A 27,244-nucleotide genomic window follows, 5' to 3' on the forward strand; every position below is an offset into this window, starting at 1 on the left:
ATTACTCACTAGAATAAAGGTAAAGTTATGCGTAAGGTAGCTAGAGAATGGTCTCTAACAAGGGCTACAGTTTTTTATACAATTAAAAAGTATGAAGAAATATGTTGGTGACAAGAATTCAGTCCGCTCAAAGGTTGTATTTGATAGAAACGCAAGACAATTGATAAAAGTATTTAAGTTTGGTAGAGGACACCTTGTAGGAAGTGGCTGCAAGATAGAACAATCAAACTGGCACGAACATTTTCAGAGAATACTATCAGAAGTATAATTCGTCTAGAAAGTATTCAAAATTAAAATGTTTTCCTAATTTTAATATACATTTTTGTTCTATGACAAAAGTAATGCATCGAATAGGTTGTGTCAATAATAAACTATTGTCAAAATCGCATGACAACACTATCTGTCAAATATTGTTGATTGAAAACAGGTTTAGGATTTGTGAAATAATGTCGCAAGTAGAAAAAGAAAAGAGGTGGAATATTGGTACGGAAAATATTTTCGGAATGTTAAAAAATTAGTGCAATTACCTGAACTCGGAAAAAGTGCAGTATATGAGACAATACAGAGAATAAAAAATGACACAGATATGAAACATAGACCAGTTTTACAAAAACCGCGTAAGATGAACGGAAAAAATTTAAAGGCATTAGTGGCCTTAGGATGACAAAATCTGCGCCTAGGGTTTCGAAAATTGGCCAACATAGTTAGAAATCAACGAAAAATAAAAGTGTGTCCAGAAACTGTTCACATATCAATGAAGAGACAAGACTACATATCAAGGAAACAAAAATTCCCTGTAATGCCACCTCTACAAAGACAATGGAGACTATATTTTTGTCAACCTTTTCGACACATTAATTTTAGTAATGTTTTTATATCTGACGAAAGTTGCTTCCAGCTTGGTGCTAATCACCTAATAATCCTGTTAGGAGAAAATGTTACCGTATAAATGGCCAAATTTTCTACTGAAATAATGGTTTGGGGAGCAATATATCAGCGTGGTGCTACACTTCTCTATAGTTGATGGCACCGTTAATAGTGCACAGTATTGTGACATTCTAAATGGTTTTCTTCTTGAAGCGGCTCACAATTTATATCCAGAGGGGTGGCGTTTTCAGCAGGATAATGCAAGATGCCATACATTTGCCTATACTCAACTTGGATGTGAGAACATTAATTGACAACAATTCCATGGCCAGCAGTTTCACCAGATTTCAATCCCATAGAAAACATAAGGGAACTAATGAAGATTGAAATCGAACGAGAAGCGCCATGAAATATAGATTTATTTGGTCAGTTTTACAGACCTGGGCCACAATTACCGAATATTACGGCGGTGACCTAGTTTCGAGTATACCTGGACGTTTAGTTAAGTGTTTAGAGTTAAATGGAAGTAGTATAAGTAAATGAGAAGAATTATTTGTTGTAATTCTACAACTCCAGTAACAAAAATATATCGAATAATTATAAATGGGTTTTATTTTTCCGGATACTTTCTAAAAAGACTATATGTACAGGGGGTCCACTTTTTTGTAGCAGAAAGTTCTGCTATCGACTGTTAGTCGATAGAAAAACTTATTTTAAGAAGAAAATTTCATATCAACATAGGCCCATAAGTGCTTTGTTTTAAAGATACCAGGCGTTGAGAACTTTTAAAAAATTCGATTATTTTTTATAATACTCCGACTTCTAGAGATATTTATACCAAATTTGGTGCACAGCATCACATTATATGTTGTTATATTCGGAAATAAGGCATGGAAGAATTAAATTTTATAGAAAGCACTATAAACGCGGCAAAGTACCAAAATATTCTTCAAAATATGTATGTTGTTTCTTAGTGCAGGGAATTTGTATGCGTCACGCGGCTCTAACTTACAGCAAAACAATGCTTCTTTACATACTGCCAAATCTACCAAAAAATGAATGACATCCTTCCAACAGTCCGGAATTTTACCCATGTGAGACGGTCTAGTATAAAATGAAACAGCAACAAACTAACAATTCTCAGTGAACTTTACAGCAAATGCGCGCTAAATTACAAGAAACGTGGAATAATTTTAGCCTTGATTTATGAAAAAGTTTTGTGGATTTAATGTCTGATAAAAGTTCAGGCAGTTATAAAAGCTAAAGGAGACGTTACAGCCGATTAATTAATATTTATAATTCACAATTTATTACTTGTTTCAATACTTAGTTGTCAGGGTCTTTTGACAGAGGTATTTATTGTTATAAATAAATATACCGAGTAATTATTGTTTGTTACTGTTCTGCTTATTTTTGTAATTAACTTTTAGCTGATAGCAAAGGTTGTTGGCGATACAATTCCTGCAACCGAGGATTTGTGGGTCATTCGGCTAAGATTTTTGTAAGAATAAAACATAGCATTTATCATGTGTAACATTATTTAAATATGTTACTCAAAGAGGTACAGTAGAGTCTCGATATAGTGAACTAATTAATGAACGATCTTGTCATTCCACCGAGGTTGTTCACTATTTAAAGTTCAGATAAAAGCATACAACAGTGATATACACGAAGTGTTTATTGTGTTAATAACTCAGTTTCAAGTTTAATATAATATAAAAACATATATATTTTAGTTATAAAACAAAACGAAATACATATTCTAATAACAAATAGTAGGAGAGGTACATGTGGTATTACATATTTAATTAAAAAAATAAAATCAGTTTGTAGAATGAAAAAAGTCGGTTAGTTTACTTTGTTTTGTCGGCTTATTGCACATTGTTTTCACTAAATTACCTCTGAGATCTTGAAGAACAACTACAGTAGAATATTCTATTTTATCGGAGTTTTCTTCAGTCCATTGAATAACCTTGTTTAAACATTTCAATGCCTCGCATGTAGAAATCAATTTTTCAGACATAAATAAATCCGGAACCGTATTACTGTCCTCATCTTCAACTTCAATTATGTCGCTTTGCTCATTTTCTGGCTCATCTCGATAATTTTCTAGTTGCCAGTCCTCGTTCCAAACCGTAACATCATTTTGATCATATGCATTGGGGTCCAAGACACTTAGGATTTTCATGATTTCAGGTTGTGCATATTCTGGATCTTCATCCCGTATCCGTAATTTCAAAACACTTAAAGGAATGTTTTCTTCTTCTTCTTCTTCTTCTTCAAAATGAATGTTTTGTCTTAAAATTTGATGCCAACATTTTTTAATTACTATTGGTTTTAATTTCTCCCAGGCCAAATTTAGGTTTGAAACAGCATCTCTTAAAGTTACAGCTTTTAACGTTTCACCGACATTACCTTTTGCAACTACTTGGGATAACAAATTTTTGCGATAAAACAGTTTCGTAAGACGTATTGCATTCTGATCCATGGGTTGGATGAGTGGAGTAACGTTTGGCGGCATGTACATGACGGTAACACATTTATCTATTTTGTTAAGTTCTTCTGCTGGTGGGTGGCTTGGAGCATTATCTAGCAATAATAATGCTCTTATTGGTAGACCCTGAGTTTCTAGAAAATTCTTTACTTCTGGAATAAAATTCTTTTTGAACCAATTCTTGAAAATTTCCGCTGTCATCCATGCTGTCTTAGAATGGTCATAATTCACAGGGCAATTAAATTTTTTGAACGTCCGAGGATTCTTAGCTTTTCCTACCACTAGCAACTTGACTTTATGATTTCCAGAAGCATTCGCACACGTTAAAAATGTGATTCTTTGTTTTTCTGTCTTCCTTCCAGGGGCTGTCTTTTCCATTGAAGAGACGTACGTTTTATCGGGTAGAAGCTTCCAATATAAACCTGACTCATCTGCACTGTAGATTTGTTCAAGACCTAGTTGAAGCTTCGCTATTTTTTCTGATAATTTTTGTTTAAATGGAGCTATTAGCTCGGGCGGTGATGACAGTTTTTCTCCGGTAATTTTTAAAAACCTTATGCCGTAGCGTTTTTTAAAATTCTGTAACCAACCGTTACTTGCCTGAAAAGATCTTCTGTAAAATTTGGAATTTAGACTCTTTGCCTTCTCTTTGATCATGTCCCCATTAATGGGAGAATGTTGTTCCCTTTGCTTTAAAAACCACTTATACAGATGTTTTTCCATTTCTGCATAAACAGACATTTTTAAGGTTTTTCTTTTCCCAGGCCCAGTAAATGTACTACCAACACTTTGCAAAATTTTACGTTTCTTGTTTTTAATTGAGGTGATTGTAGATTTAGCAACTCCATATTTTCTGGACAACTGTGTAGGTACTACCCCACGTTGCAGTAATTCTAAGATTTCTGCTTTTTGTTGCAGTTTTAAATGTGTTCTTTTAGATAGCGACATCTAAAAAAAAAATTACAATATGTAGTACTTGCTTCAAAAATTTTGTATACAACACCTTTATTTTTAATTTAGCAGCACAACATTACACTATCATCACATATCTTATCTAACAAAGAGACTCCGTTCAGAACCGTAGCAAAACTGAATTGTGGAATAAACACGCTTGGGGGAAGTACCGACGTATATGTAGGGACTTCCCTCGTATATGTACCAACGCTCAAAACTACATCACAACCGTAAGCCGACCGGAGTCTTCATGAAAGTAAAAGTGTTTATTGTATAATGTTAATCAATCAATAATCACTCTAGCGAGGGTGCAGTTTGTTCACTATTGAGAGGTTAATGTTATTTTTTTGTGTTCACTGCAGCGGATAGTTCATTATATCGTGTGTTCACTATATCGAGACTCTACTGTATTTGTAATTTTCAAGCAAAAATGATTCAGAATCATTTTTAAAACGTCAGTAATTATATATTTCCACTTTAACAAAAATAAATTTACTAAAAATTTAAGTTTAGCAGATTTATTTAAAAAAATAATTGTTGCAATGAATAGTTGTTATGTTTCGTTCGATCAAAACGAGACAGCAGGAAACTCGCAATTTTATAAGACCAGCAGTACAACCTGACTGCGCGAAGGGTGTAGAGTAACTGATCGCTTATCAATAAACATAATGCACTGCTTACATCGAATGGCGCAGTTGCCACGTTGACTAGGATTTATTAAAACACAGGTCTTAACATTCTGAAATTAGGTTTTAACAACTGTATCACGGTTTTCTTATGTAATAATAATAAGAAATAATCGAATTTACTTAAATCGAAAAAATAATCACCAAGATAACTATTAATTTACGTACTAAACGAAATCCATAAATACGGGTAAAAATGGGATAGAGCCGGCAACGAGCTATTACACAATACAGCTGATGCGAGCCAAATTCGTGGCGAGTAGCGCGGTCGCCACGTTAACTTTTGTCTAATAAGACACAGTTCTTAACATGCTTAAATTAGGTAATAGCAATTACGCCACAAATTCCTTATGTAATAGTAATAAGAAATAATCGAATTTACGTAAATCGAAACAATAATAGCCGAGGTAATTATTAATTTACGTGCTAAATGTTATCCATAAACGTGAGCAAAAATGTGGCAAAGCCGACAACAAGGCATTACACTATACAGCTGATGCCAGCTAAATCCATGGCGAGTAATGCTGTTGCCACGTTGACTTAGGTCTGACAAGACATAGGTCTTAACTTTCTTGAAGAAGGTCTTAATAATTACACCACATAATCTTTATGTAATAATAATAAGAAATAATCGAATTTGGATAAATCAAAACATTAATAATAATCGAGGTAAACTATTATTTTGTATGCTAAACGATATAGATAAATACGAGCCAAAATGTGATAAAGCCGGCAATAAGGCACTGAACAATACAAGTAGTACCAGCTGAGCGTTTGACGTCATACAAAAAATAAGCTTCGACCACCAATGGCGCAGTTGCCACGTTGACTTAGGTTTAAGCAAACCATAAGTAGTAAATTGATCTAGACGGGTGGCGCGGTTCCCATGTTGAGTTGGTTCTAATGAGATACATATCGTCCGTTACAATCTTTTACTAAAAAGCTTCTTCTTCCCGGTACTTCTGCAGAAGCGCTAGCGCAGGATTCAGTCGTCGCAATTTGTGCTTGTTAATCAGACGTGTGGCAATCCTCAGTGCACAAAATTGTGGTACCCTCGTTTTGTGGTAACAATGTCGCAAACAATTAGATGAACAATGAGACTGATCTACTATTGGAGTGTTGCAGTTATAGCAATTTGACGAAGCCTGGATATCCTAGCGCTTTAGTTCATAAAAGGGATGAAAATTTCATTATACAAAGCAGTCTTTTTTGAGGATAATTGGTACTAAAATCTGGCCGAGTATATTACCAAAAATGATTATGTACATAGATGTAACGTAAGGGCAAATTACAGTCTTTTCAAAAAAAGTCGCGTTTCTACGGCATATCTGCGGACATTAATTTCGGCTCCCGGTTAAATTTTTTAATGTATTTTGTGTTGTTTATACGTAATATTGCATTTTTTCGGAACTGTAGGAATTCTGTTGATCAGCGCTTTTCTTGCCAGGTGCGTACTTGCATTTTTAATGTCTTTCAATATGGAAACATAGCAATTGCGCCATTTGTACAAACCGCTTTATGACTTTTAGTTTGTCTGAACTATATTTATCGCGTTCGTTTTTTTTTTAAATTAAAGTTTAGATAAGTGTTAAGATAGATTTTAGATCCGTTACATAACTATAGTATTTACGGCTCTGGATAAGCTATATTGATACACTACGGAAATCATATTAGTACGCATATCACTTCTTCCTTTAACTGCAGGATTCGTGTTGATCAGTACCGGCTGAAAACTGTCACATAGAAAGCACAACTTTGTAAAATGTTTGCCACAGTCAAAGGATTAAATATACAGGGTGATTGGGATCTAAAGGGACAAACTTTAATGTTGGATGGAGGGTTCTGCTGTGGTACCATATTGACTATTAAAATGTTCCCTTAGGGTATTAACAACGAAGATATAGGGTATTTTATAGGTATAATCCAAATCTTCTTTTGTTTATATCTTTTTTATGGCTTGAGACATTTTCTCAAAATTTGGTAGTTTTATGTTACTGTCTATGCCTAAGAACCTCTAATAACAAGAATTGAAAAATTCCAGGTCCGGACCATTATAAGCGATTTTTTGATATTTCCTTAAAAATAAAACACCCTGTGTATTTTTCAAAAAAATGCATATGTAGTTATTTAGATCATGATATAGTAGAAACATCTTCACATCTAGTTTTTGTGCCGCACCTCTCCCTTTGTTTGTCAAATTAATTAAATGTCTGATAATTTAAAATTTTTATCATAATTACAAGAATCTTAATTACAAGCATTTCCAAATAAAGTAGGAATTACTATTTAGTTAATCTATATTAATGAAATTAGATTAAAAGAGTACTAAAAGAAATAAGACAACTCGTTTTTTCAGATTTCAAATGAGTAACTCTTGACACCCTGACAACCACTAACTGTTTGTTTACAACAATTGACTGTTGTTAAAATACTTTTGCACAGGTACATTTAGTTGATTCTATTTAATTTCAATTAAATCAGTACTTTCTATTATTTTCTTCTTTTCTCTCTTCTTTTACTAAGTGTATTATTAGAAATTGCAAAATGCCTTACAGTTTTGCGAATTCTAAAAAATTAAAATTAAAATGGTACCACAGCAGAACCCTCCATCCAACATTAAAGTTTGTCCCTTTAGATCCCAATCACCCTGTATAGCTTTGTGAATTTTCTACATTTTTCTAATACCGCCTCCCTCGTATAGGAGTTTTTCCACTCTTGCAAAAACAGGAGATAAAATGGCTCGTTTACGTTGCCGTCAAAAAATGATGGTCCTATATTCTATGCTTACCATTACCCGCCCACCCATTTAGTTTCCGGGGATATTAAGTGCAGACCTTTCCAACACAACTGATATAAAGTTGCAAGTGATTTCTTAAATTTCGTTTAATTATTTTTTCTTTTAAAGTCAATTAACTTTAATCAGATTTAATGAAGAATTATTCTCATTTAAACTTGCATTTTTATTGTATTATAAAATAAAACCGAGGATAAATCGAATTGGAGGATCAAGCTTATAGTACAATCCGAACTTAAGCCGTAGATGTGTAGGGAAGAAGATCCTCTTGGATGGAACGCACTACATCTGATACTACGTGACTACTAGGAGGGCTGTCATACCCCACACCCCAAAATAGCCCATTTGGCATCTATTCCCAACCCATATTCCCCTTTACCCCAGGTACCTACCTAGCCCCCAATCATCGCCAAAAACCCACCGTACTAATCTTTTCGTCTCGCCCTAAATATTGGAAAAACTTTTAAGCAAAGGCATCATAAACCTTCTCAAATCCCCAGGTACCTACCTGAAGAAAATTAAAGAAATTTATTTCGAAATTAATTTTTATTTCCCCAAAAAAGTTACTTTGCACAACATATGACGAGTTGGAGGAAGACGTTTAGGTGCATCTTTTGTTAGAAAATTGTTACTCTAATGTAGGCAACTGAATGTAACGGTGCACGCCAAGCGCGAACTTACTTGAGCATAGCTCAACGAGAAAAAACGTTTTTATTCTGCGATTCGCAATTGAAATCGAAAAATTATAAACGAATTCCATTTTGCAAACTCGATTCGACCTTGGGTGCCGGGACAGTTTTGATTAGTGTATCTTCGTTTACATGCTTTTTAAATTGATGCCACAAAATGCTGTTCACCGACATGGACTTTGATCACCACTTGCACAATGTGTTTTAAATGGCAGGGACAGAAAAAGTGTCCCTTTTAGCTGTCTCGGTTTTATTCGGTCTGTAAAGTACCCCAGGTTACGCATATGTATTATTATATTATATATGTATGTATTAACCTCTTACATTATTACTTATATTACTTTCTCATGGAAACCAACTTGTCATATGTTGTGCAAAGTAACTTTTTTGGGGAAATAAAAATTAATTTCGGAATAAATTTCTTTAATTTTCTCCAGGTAGGTACCTGGGGATTTGAGAAGGTTTATGATGCCTTTGCTTAAAAGTTTTTCCAATATTTAGGACGAGACGAAAAGATTAGTACGGTGGGTTTTTGGCGATGATTGGGGGCTAGGTAGGTACCTGGGGTAAAGGGGAATATGGGTTGGGAATAGATGCCAAATGGGCTATTTTGGGGTGTGGGGTATGACAGCCCTCTTAGTAGTTACGTGTTATGATTCAGTCTTATGTCCAGTCAACTATTCTCATACCTTATTTTTATCAAATGTCTTTTTCATAAATTTAGTGGCCTGTTCAGGTTTAACAATATTTTTTTATAGACAATAATTAGGTGACTACGTCACCATGAACACCTGAGGCATTGATGTTGTCGCGCACCAGGTAGTCTGAGACTTCGGTGAACCGACCCACTGAGATGACACCCTCTTTCTTTTATCACTACTGGTCCCACCAGGGACCGCCTACCGGCATTACTTCTGGTAGAGGGGTGATTTGTGTTGATGACTGTTGATTACTTCCATAATCAACATTTTATTCTTGTCAACGAAAAAGTGTAGATATTATTATTAAAACCAATTTCTGAAATTCTAGCTTTAAAAACCTGGATATACCTGTAAGCAATAAAGATACGAGTTTTTATATGCATGAAGTATAAACACTCGCTGGTTAGTGATGATTGTTACACAACGTTACCATATCGTCGATGAGCTTGCAGCAGAGAATCCGCATTAGTTGTAATTGGTCTACAATAGGTGGTCAAATGATGTGTAATACAAAATCAGAGCTGGGCGAGTGCCGGCCGACTGCCGATGATGAATCGAACAACAACCGGCCTAATAACATCCGTATCCGTATACAAAATGCATCGGGCGCCGCTGCGTCACGTCATAGCAGCGTCGGATTGCACCAATCGGGGTGGCGCATCGGGCGCCGAGACGCATTGAGCGCATGCGTCCCCGAAAGGCGCCCGAGAGCGCGCGACGTCTGCCGCCGCCGGCCGCCGCCGCCAGTACCGTGTTGATAGCGAGGCATAACACGCGATCGGGCCCGACAACGCATCCCGGTCCACTGTTTACCTTTAGTGTGTAGTCGTAGTTCAGTACAGTTTCAAAACCAGTGTCATGGAGGGCCAAAATCAGGACTTGGTCGTCGCCGGATCCCCCGCCGAGGTGCCGAACGACCCCGGGTGAGTGCTGCGCCGAGAGCGAACACGTGTTTTCGCCCCGCCCCCGCAGTAACGACGCTCTTCTGTTTCAGGAAAATGTTTATCGGCGGTCTCAGTTGGCAGACAAGTCCAGGTAAGGTCTACCCCGAAGGAACAGTGCTGGTGCCAGCTACACCGGGCACAAGGATCACTCCAGTAGCACCTGACCCTCTGGTTACAAGTGACTCAATTTAAACTTGCTGTGCGCACGAAAAGCGGAACAAGCTGCACCTTTGAAATAGTCTCCGCAATAGTTTAAAGCCGTCCAAAATTACCGTCCTTAATTGCAGCGTAAAGTTCAAAACCCCAGCTGTTTTGTTTACTTGATCCATTACCGCCCGTTCGCTCAACCACGTGCCTTTGTGTACACACGCTGCCATAAAACGTAATCATCCGAATATTTCACTTAATTAACCTAAATTAACCTGCCGGGGTATAACAAGTTTTGAATTTTCGAAATTCGACGCGCTTCGCGCCTGCGCCTCCCTCGCAATCCCTAAGGGCGGCGCGTTCTTCCAACCCTTCGCCCTAGATGGCGGCAGCAATACTTAGCGCCACCGCTCTTTAGTTTGAGTTCATTCATACACGACACCGCCAAAGAAAATCGTTTATTGATTTAGGTGTAAAAAGCCGGTGGTGGTGGGTCGGAGGCGGCGCAAGCCGTAAGCTAGGTTAGGATTTATGGGCCCTTTGGCCGAATAAAAAGTGCCGAAATAACCCGGGGAATTGCCTCGAAAAGCTTTAAACCGAGTAGTTAACCGCCTTAAGTATTGTTATTATTCAAAACGGCCCTGTGGGGAGGTGGAGTTTTTACTGAGGGAATTTCCCAGCGTATTGTTGTCAGTTGAATATAGGAAATAATACCTATAGATAAGTATACATGTAAAGCAGTGAGAAACTGCATAATGATGCAATTGTCAGGGTGCAACAGTGCAACAGGTGTGATACTTTCCACAAAGTGACATTTGGGTTGGATGGATTAGGGTCAGTCGTGATGTTTAGGTTTTTGCTCGACGCTCATTGTATTCTTTTGATTACTCACGCTGATATGTCTACAATGAAACAGTATTTCATAACACTAGGACATCACTCACTCATATGACTCTTTTTTATGTATTTATCAACAGAGGACTTTTAACAGCAGCAGCAATATTGTTCCCATTAAAAGCTTATGAGCATCTACTGTATTTCATATCATGGTTCTAGATCCGCAAAGGTTTCCAGTAATTATTATTGTAGTTTCCAGACTCAATCAATCTAACGCGAACTTCGATTCTTGCGTCACACAAATTATTAACTATTATAGAAACGGCAAGTCATGTTTGATTGACCATCTTCTACAACTATATTAAGACGACCCAATTTTATTGTTCAACACCATAGAAATTTTTTTAATTATATTTTGTGGTAATGAGTGTTGACGGTAGTCCAATTTCACTGCGCATCGCGTGCCTGAAAGATGGCATATTTGATTATTTGCATATGTATTGAGGAGATTTATGATTTATAAATACATCTTGCACTACATATTATTACAACGATTAATATTGGTTGTGCGATGTTTCTAAGTGAGCATGCTATGCCAAGTGTGCTTGTTACTCTTACAATGTTGATGTTTGATATGTGCTGGGCAGTGAATATGTGCTGTGGACGTGCACGATGGGTGCAAACGGAACATAGGTTCGTTCCAATTATGTATGTATATGTGCAATGTGAATATGTGCAACGTTCCCCCTCGGTTCACTGAGCATGTTTCAGTCTGAGCTCTTGCCATATGGACTAAATCTACACTGGTTGTACAGGGTGTCTGGAAATCGCGTGCATATACGGTAGTGAAAACTTCGATGTCGACCACTGGGACCTTTGTAAGGGTGAAAATCCCAGCGGAAGGGATCGGATCATGTTTTCGCTTTTTTTGGATATTTTAGAAATATTGGCTTGACAGATACACCTAGTTTAAAGGTAGATTCTTAATGACTATTAAAATGAGCAACTTTTCCATGGGATTTTATCGATCTTGTGACTGTCGCTCTTTCCACGCTCTCAATGATGGACTTTGAAATTATCACCATCCTGTACATTTGGGAGGCGAGTTCTTAGGTTAAATTAAGACAATTTTTAAACTCATCTTTGTAGAGATATGGGGTGTAAAAATCTCCGATATTTAAAAGATTTTGCTTCAGTTTGGGAGATACGTATATGTTACCTATGATTTTAATCTCTAAAATCTACAGACGTAGTTTTTAAAAATTCTAAAAACGCACACTGTCAACGTTGCAAAAATCTTCTCATTGTCAATATCGGCAACACTATAATTGAAAGTCAAATGGTAGAGGCATCCCTAAGAAAGGGCCCGCAGGGCGATAGAATCGAGTAGCAATCGCAATCATCCCAGTATCATGTCTTATTTTAGCAGTACCCTTATACAATACCATAGTATAGTTGAGTTTTAACAGCCAATAAAGTTTATAAAACACTGTCCGAGGTGATTTAATTTCTTGAGGTAAAACATTAGTCCTTCAAATCGAATCTAATCAACATCTCATTGTCAGACATTAATTATTAATTAATAATAATTAGTACGTTTGGGTTGATGAAAATCATCCTTGAAGACATTCTGGAATTTCATTATTTGTGGTCATTTTAGAGCATAATGATGAAGGGAACTAATTAGGCCTATACAGGGTGTTTCCAAAAATGTGGACAATATCCCAGAAATGAAAAATTCTTGTTAAAAGATTGTTCTTACTCTTATAAATTGTTTTTCAAAGACTTATCCTTACGGAAATATATCTCTTCAATATTTGATAGCGAAAATGGTATTTTTCCAGTTGATGAAATTTAATCAATTTATTTCAAAGTAATATATTTATTTTTAATAATTTTAACACAAAAATATTGTTTATTTTGGGATCTAAGTGATAGAATAAAAATCACACGCAAAATTCTATTACTTTTGCAAAATACGCCCTTTGACAAAACGGTGTTTCTCTAGAAAACGATTCGGTTTACATACATCAACCAACTATACCGTTTTCATTTTTTTAGAAAATAATTGTGGTACATCAATAATAATAGAAACTGTGGCGTATTTTTAAAATATCATACATGATAACATTATCTAGTACAATCAAAACAGTTCTACAAAATTGCATGTCGACTTGTGGATACATGTATTTAAGATTAGTCAATATGATCCATCAATATTTAACCCAGACATTCAGTTCATACAAGAATACACAGGATAGACCAGAATCAGTAGTTTCCTGGGCGGCGGTTTTTCTTAGGGGCATGAGGGCAGTGGTAAAATTTTCACATAGGGTGCCAGACTTGCCAAGGTTGGCCCTATTTAGAACCTGCAGGAATTTTCTTTAGTTCTATTTCGCTCGTATCAAAATGGTACCTTTAGATATCAACCAGACTCTACCTTTACCAAATCGGACTCATGCGTCCAAAATAGAACCCGAATAAACAAATTATTACAAACCTACTAATAATCCTCCTTGGTAGAGTAATGAAGCGAACTTCCTGCGTGATCTCCCAGTGAAAACAATGTCATGATTTGTTTTTATCTAAAAATACGATGGTTACGGCTATTCCTGCTCTATAGACAAAAAGTGTACAGATTTTCATTAGTGACGATAGGCTTTAAGCTATTGTTGTTACTGTTCGGTTCAATTGTTGAAAGCAACCAGGATCTGTTCAGTTTTTAAGGTTTTTGATTTGTTGGTTAGCATAGAAGTTGCTGCGTGTGAAAAGTCGTCATTTACGTCAGCTTTAGGAGAAGGTTCTGCGTTGACCAAACAAAATTATCCGATTCTATCCTTTCTCCTTATCACTTAGAAAGGTACTTCTTATACACGCCCAAAAGAAACATACCTCTGGTAGACTGCTGGCGAAACTAAACGCAGTTTGTTGACACAGGTGAATGTTTACTCGGAGGTTGAATTTATTGTTATTGAAATACAAACACCGGGGACTAAGTAAACTTAATAAAAGGTTCGCTTTTCTCTTAATTTACGTTTTTTCTTCAACTGAACCCCGTCACAAGGAAACGTTTATTGTTGCGGTTTCGATCGTTTGTTATGCAACTGGCGTACCTGGCCTGAGAGAGTGAGAACTTGGCGAGATTTTGTTACTGCTTTGTATCGATTTACCTCTTGCAACGTGATAACTGTTGAAACATAAAAAATGCAATAGACAATCAATGGCATTAGTGGAACACTCAATTCCAATCTAAAACTGTCCTGTACAATTCCAATTTCATCCAGGATTCTGTATATACAGCTGAATCCACTATCTCGCCGATATTTGCTAGACTTGTCCACAAGTCGCTCAGGTTCTAAAAGTAACTCGTAATTATTGATCTTCCACCTTATTTTCAATTAACAACCCAAAAAGTCATTTTATGATAAGATCCTCAAAGTTCTTTTTCTTTTGAATACCAAAATCTATTTTTCCTTTATTCAATGAAAACTATGTAATCCCTGCGTTGAACTTGGTTCGATAATGACCTGCACAAACATACCTTAACTAAGGCAGCTTTAATTGATTCATTTCTACGTCTAATCGTAAACAAAAAATCTTTAAGTAGGTTGTTAATTGTTGCAACTTCACATTTAGCAGTTTTTAATAACTTGTACATTGACCCGAGGTTGACCTTCTATAACTGAACTTCAAACACCGTGTGCTTGCATGTCGCTTTTATATAGAACGAGGTACATTATCTGCTTCACGATAATTACTTTAACAGGAATAGGAAATTTTTCTCAGTCGGTTTGCACGGTAGATTAGGTTGCATGAGGTCAACGGGATGAACTTCGTTTCAGGAACCAATGGAAATTGAATTGCATGTACCGATTTGTACGTCGACAAACAAAAACTGCGAAAGAAGACCCTTGGGAGTGCTAAGTGCTTAATTCAGCAATAATCTTCATAATACTGCGCCATAGTGCCGTAAAAAAATCAGAAATAAAAAATCCATAGCGCGTACTCCAAATTTTAACTAAATATCTCAGAAACTGCCTATGAATCCCTCAGAAAAAAAAAGTTAACATCTGCAGCCCAGAAATGAGGCATTTGTGGGTCTGCGGTTTTATGAGAAACTGCCATTATTTTGAATCATATGATAGCCTTTGCCCTAATGTGAAAGACTATCGACCCTTTATTGCTTGAACTCGTCCCAAATCAACGTTTGTGAAAAATAGCGAAAAATTTCACTGATAATCAGGATTTTGTTACAAAACTATCAGCTGAGAAATCACAACAATGTCATCAAAATAGATGCTTAGAAATTCAACATTTCCTTTCAGAAATTGGAAATGTCGCTTAACATAACACTTGCACTTTATTTTCGAGCAGTTAAGGTTGACGATAGTATCGTTTATGTGCGCTCCCAAAATGTCTTGGATGAGCAACTCTAGCACGTGCCTATTACGCTATAATTCCTGGCTATAAATAGTATATTATATATCAAGAGACTGAAGTAAGCCTTTTAATCCCGCGGGGAAGTTTGCAGCAAATCGCTAAGGGATTACAAGGCACTTTAGTCTCAAGACATAAACGTTATTTTTTTCACTTCGAAATGGAGGTATTCTTATTATATTCATATAAAATAATGTTGAATGCTAAGCGTTACCCTGTGTATTGATATTGTGGGGGTAGTTCTGAATCATATTATAGACTGCCATGTAACAATAGGCAGTGTGGGTTGGCAAGGAATATCAAATAGATAGCAATAAATCGATTAAACACGTGCTGAATATGGTTCAAAGTGCCGAATTTCGCCATTGAAGGTGCTGCCAAAGAAGCACCACTTTTACTGAAAAAGTCAATATTGATATACGAGAAACGATATATGGACTTCAAAATATGAGGCGAAGAGAAAGAAGTAGAGGATAATTACGCAAAAAGCGTGTTTCGGACACATTTTTTTGGAGAACTGAAGCAACTGAAGACGTTAACCCTTTGGGCCAAGTACTGAAGGCATCCTTTATCGCTAAGACCAATTTGAACACATCAAAATACAAGAAGCTTACAGCATTTCTAAAAAGGATAATGGTTAGAAACCGAGAAAGTCTAAAGTGTTCAATGCGGATCGAATAACTAAATTTCTACTGGATGCTTCCGATGATTGCTACCCATTACTGAAGGTAAGTGGTAATAATGTAGTAAACATTTCCATATTTTTATTCTTTTGATGGTTACTCTAATCACGGGGATAGCAAGCGCCTGCTGGAGGGGCAAACTCTGCCAATTATAGATTAAAAATATGTAGATCGATCAATGGCGATTAAAAATAATGGTGTAGAGAATGATATTAAAACATGGTATTGATGTATAGCGACACTGATACGGTAATCTGGTATTTTTTTGACATATTAATTTAAAACTTGAGATTTTTTTGATGTAGAGTAGTAATAAATATTTTAGTCAATATGGGCAAAAAAAACTCTGTTGGTAAATTTCTGCAAAAAATGCTTTTTTTTTGGGATAAAAAGGATGTCTGTTACACTTTTAGTTTTTACCTTGTGTTACAAACGATAATGGTGCACGACTTTATTCACCAGAATTTAGTCGAATGAATCAAAAACCCTAGGTTGCAGGAATCGCACTGTCAGCAACCTTCGTTGTCGGCTTCTGCGTTTTCATTACAACCATAGCTGAAGAATGATTCATTTACACTGAACTAAATAATTCCATAACTAAATATTAATTAGACTATATTCAATTAAAATAAATAATTTATAATAATTATTACAAGTGTAAGTTAATTATAAAAATATAAAGAACAATAGTAAACAACAATACACAATAACTACTCGGTATTCTATACTCCTAATTAATTTATATCACTTGTGAGTTAATGATCCACATTAGTCTCTCCTCAGTGAGAGTAAAGTTGCTACTTTACGTAACAGCTTTTACTTGACACACATTATTCTGAACAATAATCAGCACTATCCCTGGTTTAGTGACGCTCCTGGCTTCTCAATCATGGCGGCCGGGGGATTACCGGTAAATTGGAGCCAGCTAGTGGTAAATCCCTTCTGAAAGACGTTTCTGGAATATATATGTATATCTTGACTCCTTCTCGTTAAACATCATTGGAACAGGTCGGGGTGGATTTGGGGGGGCTAATGCCAAGTTTAACCTGTTGCAGATGTAATATTACTAGGGCTTATGTGTCAATATTTCGTTTAGAGTTACATCAGCAGTGTTTTAATTTCGATCTGGAACAGTTATCTACAGATTTAATGGGAGTTTTTATGGGTTCACTTCTTCAGAGACGGCGACGTTTATTTAATTTGGAAGTCAAACCGTAAACATACCAGAAAGTATAATTGCTTGGAAAATAAATGACGGAGAGCCAAAACAGAACAATTTCCAGCCTGTCGATGACTAACACTCGGTACAGCTCAGGCTTCCAAAACAAATAGGAAGAGGCTTGGATTTAAAATTAATAATAATAGCGAAGAAAAAACTTGAGTTACGCAATTCCGAGTCAAAAAAAGCTGTGACTTGGCTCGTAAAAAGTGCATTTGTCGAAGAACGATGATCGATTCCAGAAACGAAGTCGCGATCGATGATTAAGATCAATAGACGGCGTCACTAAAGTTCAAATAAATTAATCCTTGAGCAAGTATTTGGCTGGCAAATGCCGCATAATTGAAGGCAATCGAAAATAATGAGAATTTAACTGGGAAATTTTAGCAGGAAGATACGATTTAGAGACGACTTAATGGGTTCCGGCCTTGAGACATCTTAGTAAGTATGCTTGATGTACCTAGGAATTAGGACTTAAATAATACTTTTTCCCTTCAAATTATTCAGATTATCGACTATCAAGTTCAAACTAGCTCTAGCAATTAGCAAGAATCATGTAGCACTCAATATGTTATCCAAGGACATATGTCAACGTAAACGAGTGAATCCCATTAGGACCCAGCGATAACCGGAACATAAAACCGTCCACCACGAGGGAATTACATAATTCTTTTCTATAATTTTTTGTACACATTTCTGCTGCAAGTCGTATCATTTCTGCATTAATCTTTTAGTAAAATAAAGTAGTTTTTTTTAATTAAAATTTTGCAAATAAAAACTCTTCATTTAGGTCATGAAGACCTCGGCAGGTGGTGAAATTAAACATTCAATATAAGATACGTAGGATGGAATATCCTCTATCATGTGGTATTACGCATTGCACTTTTTCTCTAGCCACCCTGTATATCTGCGATACAGGATGTTCCTGAATTAATGATACATATCTGAACTATAAATTGCTAATGATAATATTAAGATTTAACCTAATTTACCTATATCTAACGGTGGTGAGCAACATACAGGGTGGCAAAGTTTAAAATTATTTTTATACAAATAGCTTTATTGAAAATTTAAATTTTGATGTTGAGTGAGGTGTACGCTGTTTATTATCCGGCTGCTATGGTTAAAAGTTCATAACTCTTTTGTATCTCGGTATATTATTGTTAATTTGAGTAACAGCACATTACCCAATTTTTTCTGCATGAAAAAAGTTTTATGTTTCTTGTAATTGCTGCTCAGACGAGCGGTTTTCCAGATATTTACATTTATAAATTTTAATGCCTCACTAAGGCCACAATTAACTAAACTGGGGGGCTTGAGAAGAAAACCTTTGATTGAAAGGGCAGCTGCTGCTTTTGTTGGTTGCAAATATGCAATTGTCCAGACCCTTGATGCTGATTTCTGGCACTACTGGCCACTGTGTGACCATGGCATACTTTTTTTATTAGACATGACGTGTTTTTCTCTGTTTTTGCTAGAAGTTTCAGGCACAGAACTTTTCCCCTATGGAATTTTAAAAGTTTCAACAAGATTTCACTTGTAAAGAGCTCTTGAAGAGACGTTAAGAGGTCTGTAACCTTGATCCAAGGTTGTTACAGTTATGACATATTTTTCTACATAAAGTAATATCCTTAATATTTGTTGGAAATTGTAGTGACGCAACTTTGATACTGCTTTGCGATCCCAAAATTCCAACAGCAGCAGTTTACAAAGAAAAAAAGAACCCCTGAAAAGATACTTAGAACTCTGTAACTTCTGTTCCAAAAATGATAGATACTTTATAATAATAATATCATGATTTCTTCTTTAAAATCAAATTCATATCTTAAATTTTAAATCGATTCTGCATTTAGCTCGATCCGAGCGATTCACCGAATTGGGTGAAAAACGGAGCGATTCCAAACATTAGATGTCCGTCGAGATGTCCTGATTCTGAGATATGTTTGGACAAGTGTATGGAGACAAGATATGTGTGTAATATAACGTGTAATAAGTGCGCTTTAAACTACACCTGTCCGGATTTGAGAAGTCTCCAATAGCACAAATAATAATCGATATTCTAGAGAGGGCGAAAAGAATTAATTGCCATGTGATAAACTGAAATTGAATGTTAAGTTAATTGGCACTCCGGATTAATCTGAAAGTGTTGCGTTTTGAATTCGCAGAGAGTGATTATGCAATTAATTTGGAGCTGATCAGCTCTAAAATGAAGCGTTGTAAATTCCGAAAAGTGACCGATGCCGAGTCATCATAGGAACTCTATTCAATCGATAGTCTTGTCTGAGGAGTTTCTGGTTACGTGAATTTTAAACATCTTGCACAATTCGCTGCATGGTTTCACAAAAAAATTAAGAAAACCACTGAATGTTTCGTGAATGATTAAATAACCTTAGGCACCTTAAACTAGAATGTCGCATCGTGCGTGTTTACTTTTGCCTTGACGTGCTAATTATAAAAATCCGAACTAATTTTAGAGTTCAAATATTTCGTCATAGAGTTAGTGTATGTGTGCGAACGTATACTCGTAGAAGTCCACGAGTGAATATTGATGGTTTTAACCTTGATTATCTCGCGCACTTTTCATTTTTAAAGACATTCAAAGGAAAAGGGATGTTAAGTAATACCGCAGCTTTTTTTATACAAGGTAATTTTTTAGCTCATCGACAAAGTGAGACAGATGAAACGTGAGGTCATTTTTAGAAAAAACATTCATATAGACATATATCCAATTTGAACAATTTAAGGATTTGAATGACTTCAAAGTTTGCTGCATATAATCCATTTTTTTACTAAAAATTGCACAAATGAGACAGTTAAAAGTAAAAATATCACAGCAGTTGCTCAAAATGTCCTTCTGCAAGAATACATGCTTCACAACGATAAAGTAATTTGTTTTTCACCCAAATCAACATACCTGGATGATTTCTTATATCAGCAGGAGCCATCTGTAGTCTATCTAACAACTGCTCTTTTGTGTTAATTGTCTCTTGGTACACAAAATGTTTCATATCACCCCATAAATAGAAATTCAATGGGGTTTAAGTCGGGAGATCGCGGTGGTTATGAAACTGGAACGGTATTATATTGTTATAATTTTTAGTAATAAATGCGTAATATGCAGAAAATTTTGAGGTCCTCAAAATCCTTAAATAATTGAAATTGAACACATGTCTATATGAAATTTTTTTTCTTTGACTTTAGTTTTCATCTGTCTCACTTTGCCATTGAGCTAACAATCACCTTGTATGGTTTGGTGGAAGGACAGGGTTAGGCACCCTCGTAATATTGACCCTGCATGAAGTATTTCGTAGATTTACGTTAGGTGCATGAATGATTTTCCTATTAGGAAGATCAAAATTTGATTGAACTAGTGCAGGAAGATCGCACCAACGTCCATTTGTCCACCATCTTTCGGCAAATATAAGCTATTCAAATATTTGTCTTCGTGGACGCCAAGAAGTTAAATGTTTACTCGAAGCTATGGAATATGTCACTTAACATAAGAATAATTCCCGAGCAGTCTGGTCGATGATAGTAGTGCACTTACGTTGCCAAAACCACTCAGATGACTAATTTTAGCACGTGTTAGGCTATAGAGTTTGGCATTTTAGATAGGCTATTAAAGTTTGTATATAGATTTTCAAATTGAATTGACAATATGCAGGAAATATTTAACATTTATTATTAATATTTTATAATTGGTTTTGTTATTAAGGAAAAGGTGGAGTGCAACTTTTTTTATATCGAAATACTTGTTGATGATATCTCGATTTGCTAAACGATGAGTGATGAGCTAATGTAACGTATCCCATATGGAGATATTATATCCCGATAAGTTGATACTGAATAAAGCAGAAAAGGAATAATGTTCAACATCTGCAATTTTCTTTTGGTTGTCTTTGAATCTGCGTACTGGTCCCGGAGCCGATGAAGAGAAGTTTTGCCCATTTGTATTATATATTTAGTTCAAACTTGTTGACTGGTGAATTCTTAGATGAATTATTTTCGGACGCCATTTTTGCAAGACGTATGCATAACTACAGCAGAAAGATGAGGCAGGCGAAGGAGACTTCACCGGCTCAGCAGTTACGATTTGACTCATTCATATTTAGAACAAATAAAGTTAGATCCGAAATAGCTTCATTTCCAAGATACAGGGTGTTTAATTCCTTTTTTTTTAATTTTTTTTAAATATTTTAAAAACAGTTTGAGATGCGAACATGAAATTCGGGACATGCTATGGCGGGATAAACGTGCATGTTCTGGAGTATGCAGACCATTTCCACCTACACTAGTGGCGTCCGTGCGGCCATTCAAAGGGGTGTTTTTAATTTAAAAAATGGCACGACACTGACTTTTTTTAATATGAATATTTTTTTCTTAATATTCCATCAATTCTTAACAAAAAAAGCCTCTTAGTATTTTGTTGCTCAAGTGGACGTTTTCGAGAAAAAAATAATTTCTCATTCATGTGCCTAGCAAAAAACCGGTGAAAGTTTCCAAGTGTGATTTTTTAAGATTTTAATTTTCTTTTAATAGAGGTAGTACACCAGAAGTCATGATTCACAAATGTTTGTTTTCATGTCTACTACCTCTATTGAAAGAAAATTACATTAATTTCTCCTTAAAAAAAATCACACTTGGAAACCTTCACCGGTTTTTTGCTAGGCACATGAATGAGAAATTATTTTTTTCTCGAAAACGTCCACTTGGGCAACAAAATACTAAGAGGCTTTTTTTGTTAAGAATTGATGGAATATTAAGAAAAAAATATTCATATTAAAAAAAATCAGTGTCGTGCCATTTTTTTAATTAAAAACATCCCTTTGTATGGCCGCACGGACGCCACTAGTGTAGGTGGAAATGGTTTGCATACTCCAGAACATGCACGCTTATCCCGCCATAGCATGTCCCGAATTTCATGTTCGCATCTCAAACTGTTTTTAAAATATTAAAAAAAAAATTTAAAAAAAAAGGAATTAAACACCCTGTATCTTGGAAACGAAGCTATTTCGGATCTAACTATTTGTTCTAAATATTTGTTTTTATGAGCTCTACAACCCCTGAAAGTTTGTCGGTATATTAATGAAACACCCTGTATATAAAATCGTTATAGTTTTTTCTGATAAATAGATTTAGGTGAGGAGGAAGGCTGCAAGACCTTGAGTTTACTTATATATAATCTCTTGATAAGTAGCTAAAGAAGAATGGACAATAGAAAGCTCAGATTCTAAAGTGCTGAGTGATTATCTCTCAATAGCTTTCTAATATTGATTTTCTTTTAATATCTCGTAGCTATGCACCGTTTATCCTTTAAAACTCAATTCAAGTTAAGCTTTGTTGCGGGAAAATCACGATCAATACATTTTCTCAACATTAATAAAGCAATGAAATTCCAATTTGTAAAAGAGAATATCTCATTTGCTGGTACCTAACGGACAGGTAACTTGATGAAAAAAAGAAAATTTTGAAGGGAAGCTATAATTCAACGGTTGGAAGACACGTGGGAACACAACCTACCCATACTAAAAGGAGAGCGGATTTCAGATCCCTCTCAAAGATTCAAGTGAAAATGTTGATTCAGTTAGATTCGCAATCTCGAGTTGCCGTTCGAGGAGTGCCTACATGGGAATTCGACTTTGTTTTTGAGACTAAGTTATGAATGAAAATGGTAATTTTGGAGAAAAGCTACAAAGGACTCCTACTGATAGGTGAGTGACTTTGATGTGATCTTACCCATAACATATTTGAACCCATTCGTTGCAGCATATATGAAATAATATTTCTTTACAACAGTACTTACAGGCTATTTATTTCATTGCTAAGGATTTAATAGATAAAAGTGCTGGTAGCTCTATCTAAAAGATAATTTCCACTGATGCTGCAGTGTTTCCACGAAAATCGTTCTCTGGGTCAAGTTATTTGGACTTGATTATATTTGCACCTCGAGAAAACAGGTTTTCAGAGATAAATTGGCAAATTTGGAACCTACATACCTAAATATCAAGAAACTCTGCGGTTTTAAGATTTGCACTATAGCTATGGTAATAAGCAGTAACTAATTGTACTGTTTCTGTTCATGTTTATTGTACTACAGGAACATATTCTACATAAGTTGATTTATTACGCAATTAAAAAATTTATAATATCCATAGAATGAATTGCTTGTCTCGTGTACCTTCTGGCTCTAAATTGGCCCCGTCCTTTAAATTTTTTAACAAATTTTGAATTTAAAAAAAATTCAAAAACAACATTAAATAGGGCAAAAATATTTTTGTGACGTTTGTTTATTTTTTTAAATGTTGCTTACGTTCCCATTAGGGCAAAATAGCCGATTTTTAAAAATTAAAACATGGGTCAAGTGGTATTTCAAGTTAAGGGCATTTCAAAACTACCTTTAATAGTGTAATGCAATTTAAAATCGATCTATTAGTTTTTGAGAAAAAAGTTAGAAGTAGAAAAAAATAAATATTGTAAAAATGAAATACAAATCAGTTTTCGATTATTTTTATAAAACGCCGGGAGTTATATAGTCATTTGTATCGTCATGGGACCATCTGTATTAGACTCTGGACATTTGAATATCATTCTATCTTATCCCGTTGTATTATCCTGTGCAGGGTCGCCTTGCGCGATGAACAGGCGAAGCCCACTAGGACCATAAGATAAAACCGCCCCTAACCATTGAAACACCATTCTTCTTCATAATTTTCTGTGAGGAGTTCTAAGCCTGATCATTGTAACTTAGTTCTTTAGTGCAGTAAAAATGTCGAATTACAGAAGTTTGTAAAAATTCGACAAATCTTCTTAGTGTAAAGTAAGAATTTGTTGACAGGTTATATTCCTGTTAGGAGCAAAATGATGTTCTTTTCAAACATTTAATTTGATTAATTTCCTGTCATCAACCAAGTTTTTTTTGTTTATGTTCTATGAAACTAAATTTGTATTACATTTTTTACATTCATTTTTTTCTATTTATAGTTCTTTTTTGCAAAAATTAATCAATCGATTTTAAATCACATTACACCACTGAATGTAGTTTTAAAATACCTTTAATCTGAGGTGTTACTTGACTCATGTTCCAATTTTTAAAAATTCGTCATTTTGCGCTATTGGTGACGTAACATTTAAAAAAATAAACAAAAGTCAAAAGATGGTAGTTTTGCCCTATTTAATGCTGCTTTTGATTAAAAAAAAAAAAAATTGTTATTAAGTTACCAGGGAGGGGGGGCAAATTGAGAGCCGCGCAGTATAATCTTGTGAAGGAGGTTTTTATTAATGGGATAAATTATAAGCTGACAGCCTTGGAACTCTTTTTTTATATCAACCAAGCAGCTCTAATTTTACGCTAAGCCCACCATATAAAGAGCCAGGAAACCAACCGAGCGACCAATGCACGTAGGAGCATGGTACTCCTTGATCTGTCTTGATGGAGTTACCATGACGGCTTCGCCTTAGATCAATCACACACGAGCGTGATTTACTCTAGTTATTGTGGTGCATACTTGACAGTTAGGAATATGATTTATTTCCAATTAAAACACAAAAGAAGCCATCAGCGGCGGGTTGCATGTTATTGCGTTTGATCCCACGTATGTACGAAAGGAAATGCTAAATAAATTACTCCGAAGCACAAACCAACATAAAACGGTTTCATTGTTGCAACGTTAATACCAACAAATCACGCGTTAATACGTATGTGGGTGATGGTTGGAAATGCAGTTTGCTCTCTATGGATGGAAAATGTCGAGTGCGTCTACTTTTAATTATTTGTGCAATTGTCATGGAAATGCGAACGGGTGGGGCTTAGGTAATTAATAAGTGCAGCTTCACAAGTTTTTTCAAATCGAAATTGACCTTCAGTCCGATTATTATTTACGTTTCGAAATGTTCAATAACGACGTTCAAACTGCGTTAGAAATCTACAATAAAATTCTTACAGTAGGCATAAGTGTTTAAACCTATTACGCCTTACTCCGTAATAACGTTATCAGGGCGTAAGGGTTGTTAATCCACAGTCCGAAAGCCTGCCGTGAATGCCAGTTCATGAGCAAAATAGGATCTGTTCTTCTGCATGCTCTTTCACTTTTTAATTTTAGAATTACAAAACTTGTGAGTGTTGATAAAAGTCAATAAAAGAAATTACTACCAATCGTACCCCAGCTAAAACTTAGGCTTATGCGTTAGCCATGAATATGCGTTTTTAGAGACGCCCACATAAATACTGATGATCTGAATCGATATAAGTAATCGGGATGAAAGTACCTTCCTAATCTGATTTTTGCAATGAATTTAGCATGTTCCTTTGCCAACTTTTCTCTGCCAAAGCTGCTCTTGCGTTTAATAAAAACGCAAGAGCAGCTTTTCAAAGAGGGTGCCTTGAGTCTTATAGGTCCACAATTTCCCGCTTCCTAAACTCCAACCAACTCCCCTTAGCCCTTACCCTACTCGCTAATTCGGAAATTCCAGAGATTTTCAACCAAATTCCACAGCCGATACTAAAGCTGCCCGACCCCATATGCGGCCAAGTCCATTCACTACCTCGAGTAGAACCCCTTTGGATCTCATTTTTTCATGCCACATGGCTAATTTCCAGACTTTGAAATATGGAAAGAAGATAGATCTTAGTTTACATCAAGTAAATACATTAAATTGAGGATGTGGGACGAATTGATACTAATAGAATATATACATTTTTTAAAACAGTTGAAGTAATGTCCGCTACTTTTCAAGGCGCATTCACACTTTAAGTAGTTTCCGACCGTTTCAGTACCAGATTCTATTCAATGTGAAAAATTGGCATTTTCAAGCCAACAAAAGGATTATTTCATGAAAGTCGAGCCACTCAATGAGATGACCACTACAGAAATTATGGTGAAAATCCACAAAAGTGTACTGAAAGACCATTGGCCGAAATTACGCGAGTTAGCAGTTAAGATACGTATTTCAAAAAGTACTGTACATCGCATTTTGACCAAACAATTGGATATGAGAAAGCTGTGTGCAAGATGAGTGCCGCGATTACCCACAATTGAACAAAGACGATGTCGTGAGGATGTTTCAAAGGAGTGATGAAACAAGGGTCCATCATTTCACACTTGAGACGAAAGAGCAGTCAAAACAATGGAATCAAAGGGGATAATCGGCTCCAAAGAAGGCGAAAACCGTTCCATCTGCAGGAAACATGATGCCGTCAGTTTTTTGAGATGTACGTGGGATGATTTTTATTAACTATCTCCCTAAAAGAAAAACAATACACGGAGAGTATTATACAAATTTATTGCAGCGTTTGAGCGAAGAAATTAGGAAAAAGCGACCGCATTTGATGAAAAAGAAAGTTTTGTTTTATCAAGACAACACACTAGTCCACACTTCCGTTATCGCGATAGCCAAAATCAATGAACTTGGTTTCAAACTTTTTCCTCACCCCTCCTATTCACCAGATTTAGTCCACTCAGATTATTTTCTAGTTCAAAAGTTGAAAAAATGCCTCGGTGGAAAAAGATTTGCTAACAATGAAAAAGTGGAGTTCAAGGTTGATGCCTATTTTGAAACATTCGAAGCTTCTTTCTATAAACATGGTATAAAAGTCATGAAATATCTAGGAAAAGTGTGTCAATCTCAAAAGAAATGATGTTAAGAAATAATGTAATATTTTCCAAAATTTTTTTTGTATAATTGTTAGATCGGGTATTTCTGGGGCTGTCCTCGTATCTTCATGATGATATGTTACACCTTGTATAACTACAAGCAGTAAAAGCTCTAATAGAAGGAAAACAATTTTAGCAATGA

At 35.6% G+C, this 27,244-nt stretch overlaps 2 protein-coding genes across 5 annotated transcripts in view; one reads left to right on the forward strand and one right to left on the reverse strand.

Annotated features, from left to right (window-relative positions):
• Positions 1 to 2,648: 2,648 nt before the first annotated feature.
• LOC136409950 (jerky protein homolog-like) lies at positions 2,649 to 4,530 on the reverse strand. Its single transcript, XM_066391813.1, has 3 exons — positions 4,365 to 4,530; positions 3,656 to 4,309; positions 2,649 to 3,505 (listed from the first exon to the last, which is right to left on the reverse strand). The coding sequence occupies exons 2-3, from the start codon at positions 4,307 to 4,309 to the stop codon at positions 2,690 to 2,692; spliced, it is 1,470 nt and encodes a 489-aa protein (XP_066247910.1). The 5' UTR covers positions 4,365 to 4,530; the 3' UTR covers positions 2,649 to 2,689.
• Positions 4,531 to 9,602: 5,072 nt separating this feature from the next.
• The window catches only part of Rbp6 (RNA-binding protein 6), a 371,923-nt gene continuing 354,281 nt past the window's right edge, over positions 9,603 to 27,244 (forward strand). The window contains exons 1-2 of one of the 4 annotated variants that reach the window (XM_066391971.1): positions 9,603 to 10,108; positions 10,180 to 10,220. In XM_066391971.1, the coding sequence (XP_066248068.1) occupies positions 10,044 to 10,108; positions 10,180 to 10,220 (106 nt within the window). In that variant the 5' untranslated portion in view covers positions 9,603 to 10,043. The remainder of the gene's footprint in view (positions 10,109 to 10,179; positions 10,221 to 27,244) is intronic. The other 3 variants (XM_066391972.1, XM_066391973.1, XM_066391974.1) reach the window with 3 other exon arrangements.

Source organism: Euwallacea similis, chromosome 7, assembly GCF_039881205.1.
Source record: "Euwallacea similis isolate ESF13 chromosome 7, ESF131.1, whole genome shotgun sequence".
NCBI lineage: Eukaryota > Metazoa > Arthropoda > Insecta > Coleoptera > Curculionidae > Euwallacea > Euwallacea similis.